Genomic DNA, 5,000 nt, shown 5'->3' with positions numbered 1-5,000 from the left:
ACGCTGCCATAAAAATGATATCAAATATAAATCTCAGTGATAAGGTCGCAACACCATTTTGGAAGATGAATGATAAAGATGTAACGTTGCATTTAGACCAGAGGTGTATAGTAGGAATTTGATCGAAAACATAACACAGATGAGAACAGCAGACATTTAGACAAGAAAGGTGTGCTGATTAGATATTTTTTTTTATGAAAATAGTTATACGAGTAGACTAGGAGTAAAGAGAAAAGAATTTGCGCGGAATACACGGACAACCAAACCTTCTATAATAAAACTGATAGATAGACAATGAAAAGGTTGCCATGGATAGCTGATGTAAATGATAAGATACTTATTGATAACGAGTTTTTATGATGGAGGTAAAGCTTCTGCAGGATTTTGGAGGCAAGAGAGTGACTTGTTTGGGGGTGAAAATGTAGCTAAAACTAAAATGTTTCATATATCAATGGCTACTTGATATTTGTACCGTTGGAAGAATGTGAGAAGTCAGAGTAAGGACAGTTAATGGATAACATAGTCTCAATCCGACTGCGACCAAGCTTCAAACGTCATTCCAGTGTACAAGTGTGTCCATTTTCCAGCTCCCAATTACTGCTCTAGCTAAAATGGGAGCTACATATTACCGGCGGAGCAAAGAGCAGTTCTAATGATTTATGGAAGGACTAGAGGATGAAGGTAACAGTCATTCCTATATTCCAAACAAGAAACAGGCTGAGATAGTTTCCAAGGAAAAAGTCCTCTAAGACGGCTATCAATTACTGTCATGACTGTTCATCTCCAGCCAGAAAAGGCAATGCGACTTGCAAGAATTCTTCAAGTACGAGAATGTTTCACACCCTGCATCTCTCAGTAACAATGGTATCCTTCATACATGTAAGAAAATCACAGCAGTTGTATATTATCAAAGTGCAAGTGCACATCCCAGAGACTCGGACTCAGATGTAATCATCATTGATGGATCAGTACTTATCAATGCTTTACCTCCACATACTTCAGGAAATTTTATGGTTATGCTAAAGAAGGCATCATCCTAAAAGAGAAATAGTATGGCGTCAGGTACAAGTAGATGAACGTAGTCTTTGATGTATGCAAAGGGACAAGTTGGAAATCCGAGACGAGGTCAGACAGAAGACAAGGAACCAGAAGAAGAATGACAGGTTCAAGTGAGACATCAGGTAACTGGTAAAGCTTCCTCTGTGATGCAAGTAACCAAACTGAGCTGTTTCACTTCCTTGCGGAGTCATGGTCATAAAAGGAGAAGATGTCATTATCAACATAATGAGGTCTCTGGATTCAATGTCCCCATGTTGCCATGAAGAATCTGTAACGTAGATATTTTTACACTCCAGGGATGCAGTGACTAATGGGAGAAAGTTGATTATCATCAAAGTCAATGACACGGACGTGCTAGTCATTGCAATATATGTGCTGTCATCCTAACGGGAAATAGGTTTTGATAAAATATGGATTGTTCTTGGCCAAGGAGCCAAGATTCGATGGATTCTAGTTAATGAGGCAATTTCTGCAATAGGGCTTGAGAAAGCTAGAGGTATCCTACACTTTCATGCGTTCTCTGGATGTGACGTCGAGTCTACCTTCCGTTAGAAAGGGAAGAAATCTGCATGGAAAACTGGAGAGATTAGCTGCCGTCATGTATGTCAGATCAGGCATAGCTGCTAGTGTGGATAAAGCACGACTAGATCTCTTTGTCCACAAGCAGAGGCCATATAACTCAATTCCACCAACACAGGCAGCCCTCAGAGAAAGTGCAAAGCATGGGATCATGTGGAGTCAACCAACCATTTCTAGTCCGACACGAACAGTGTTGAATGGGGTCAGATATAAAAAGGAGAGACATGGTAGATATGTTGGAGAACAATACTCTATACTGTAGCAGGCTGCCGGGAACTGACAAAGTATTTCCGTAAGAAAGCCTGCAAAGATAGGTGGAAGTGATTACAGTCAGCACTCCCTTGTCAGCAGTAGCAGTTTGGAGACTAGTAACATAGCTTGAATATCATATTGAAAAGTTTGTGAAATGAAAAAAAGCCACGACTCTCCACAAAATTGTCCGGTGCACTCTATCAAAGGCTTTTTCATAGTCCACAAATGCCATCAAAAGGGGATTTCTAATCTTGAAAAAACGTTACTTTGTTTTATAAGCAATAAAATCTTAAAGAAAAAAATCATTGTTATTTTAGTTAATAAATATCAAAATTTACCCCAGTAAGCTTGAAAACATCGGAATCCATATGCAAATCGAACAACTACAAATACTTCTAGACAAAACTTGAATTTCGGTCGACTAATTTATCGTTTATCTTAGATTTTCAATTGGCCAATCATCTAGATTTAATCATTATCACTTGAAAAACTATTGTATATAATCTTATGCTTGTTTCATCGTTTCATAATTTGTACAATTCCTCTCCAAACTTGTTATGATATCTTGTACTACTACACGTAAACAAACACACACACCCATATATATATATATATATATATATATATATATATATATATATATATATATATATATATATACATATATATATATTATTATTTTTATTATTACTATCCAAGCTACAACCCTAGTTGGAAAAGCAAGATGCTATAAGCCCAGGGGCTCCAACAGGGAAAAATAGCCCAGTGAGGAAAGGAAATAAGGAAATAAATAAATGAAGAGAACAAATTAACAATAAATCATTCAAAAATAAGTAACAACGTCAAAACAGACATGTCATATATAAACTATTAACAACATCAAAAACAAATATGTCATAAATAAACTATAAAAAGACTCATGTCCGCCTGGTCAACTAAAAAGCATTTGCTCCAACTTTGAACTTTTGAAGTTCTACTGATTCAACCACCCGATTAGGAAGATCATTCCACAACTTGGTAACATCTGGAATAAAACTTCTAGAGTACTGCGTAGTATTGAGCCTCGTGATGGAGAAGGCCTGACTATTAGAATTAACTGCCTGCCTAGTATTACGAACAGGATAGAATTGTCCAGGGAGATCTGAATGTGAAGGATGGTCAGAGTTATGAAAAATCTTATGCAACATGCATAATGAACTAATTGAACGACGGTGCCAAAGATTTATATCTAGATCAGGAATAAGAAATTTAATAGACCGTAAGTTTCTGTCCAACAAATTAAGATGAGAATCAGCAGCTGAAGACCAGACAGGAGAAAAATACTCAAAACAAGGTAGAATGAAAGAATTAAAACACTTCAGAATAGATTGATCACCGAAAATCTTGAAAAACTTTCTCAATAAGCCTATTTTTGTGCAATTGAAGAAGACACAGACCTTAAATGTTTCTCAAAAGTAAATTTACTGTCGAGAATCACACCTAAAATTTTGAAAGCGTCATACGAATTTAAAGAAACATTATCAATACTGAGATCAGGATGTTGAGGAGCCACCGTCCTTGACCTACTTACAATCATACTTTGAGTTTTGTTAGGATTCAACTTCATACCCCATAATTTGCACCATGCACTAATTCTAGCTAAATCTCTATTAAGGGATTCACCAACCCTAGATCTACATTCAGGGGATGGAATTGATGCAAAGAGAGTAGCATCATCTGCATATGCAACAAGCTTGTTTTCTAGGCCAAACCACATGTCATGTGTATATAGTATGAAAAGTAATGGGCCAAGAACACTACCCTGTGGAACACCGGATATCACATTCCTATAATCACTATGGTGCCCATCAACAACAACTCTTTGAGATCTATTACTTAAAAAATCAATAATAATGCTAAGAAACGACCCACCCACTCCCAACTGTTTCAGTTTGAAAACAAGGGCCTCATGATTAACACGGTCAAAGGCAGCACTAAAATCAAGGCCAATCATACGAACTTCCCGACCACAATCAAGGGATTTCTGTACAGCATTGGAGATTATGAGAAGGGCATCACATGCTCCAAGGCCTTTACGAAAACCAAATTGCAAACTAGGGAGTAGATGATTACCTTCAGCAAACCTATTAAGACGTTTTGCCAGAAGACGTTCAAAAACTTTAGATAATATGGGAGTTATGGAAATTGGGCGGTAATCAGTGGGATTTGAGCTACCACAAACACATTTACATAGAGGAGTAACACTACCAATTCTCCAACTAGTGCTAAAAGCTCCTCTTCTTGCTAACTTGCGCAAAATAACAGATAACTTTGGAGCTAAGAAATCTGCTGTCTTTATAAAAAACAAAGGAAAAATACCATTTGGGTCTACACCTCCATAAGCATCAAGGTCCACCAACAGAGCTTTAATCTCACGAGATCGAAAAGCTAAACTAGTTAGTTTAGCCTCAGGAAAACAGGAATGAGGAAGTTCAAGTTTTTCATTACTCTGTTTACTGTCAAAAACATCAGTCAAAAGGGTTGCCTTTTCCTTTAGACAGTGAGTGACTGAGCCATATGGTTTAAGTAAAGGAGGAACTGTTGCATCTACACCAAAGAGTGCAGATTTAAGGGTAGACCACCATTTATGTTCCTGAGTTGTACCAGAAAGTGTTTCTTTTATGGTTAAATTGTACTCCTTTTCAGTTGAGGCATAAACTCTCTGAGCAAAAGCTCGAAGCTGAGTATAGTTGTTCCAGGTCAAATCTGATCTGTTACCCTTCCAAAGATGATAGGCCTCCTGTTTCTCCAAATAAGCACGTCTACAATCATCATTGAACCACGGTTTGTCCTTCACTCGGTACCTTAGCACACGAGAAGGGATACGCCTATCAATTATGTTGACTAGATTCTCATTCAAAGGGACAACAGGATCTACACTATTATATAATTGTGATCAATTCAAGCACAAAAGATCATGTAAAATCCCATTCCAGTCTGCTTGGGATTTCATATAAATTTTACAAGAATATGATATATCAGGGACAGGCTGCTCAGTCTTCACTAATAATGAAATGAAGGCATGATCAGATGTCCCGACTGGAGAACCAACCTTACTAGTTATAACGCCA

At 37.4% G+C, this 5,000-nt stretch overlaps 1 protein-coding gene across 1 annotated transcript in view; it reads left to right on the top strand.

The window, feature by feature from the left end:
- The window catches only part of LOC137623445 (uncharacterized), a 190,520-nt gene that overhangs the window by 5,682 nt on the left and 179,838 nt on the right, over window positions 1-5,000 (top strand). The window contains exons 4-5 of the mRNA XM_068354281.1: window positions 788-968; window positions 1,538-1,840. Coding sequence (XP_068210382.1) covers window positions 788-968; window positions 1,538-1,840 — 484 coding nt within the window. The remainder of the gene's footprint in view (window positions 1-787; window positions 969-1,537; window positions 1,841-5,000) is intronic.

Source organism: Palaemon carinicauda, chromosome 30, assembly GCF_036898095.1.
Source record: "Palaemon carinicauda isolate YSFRI2023 chromosome 30, ASM3689809v2, whole genome shotgun sequence".
NCBI lineage: Eukaryota > Metazoa > Arthropoda > Malacostraca > Decapoda > Palaemonidae > Palaemon > Palaemon carinicauda.
This window is presented reverse-complemented; position numbering and strand designations above follow the sequence as displayed.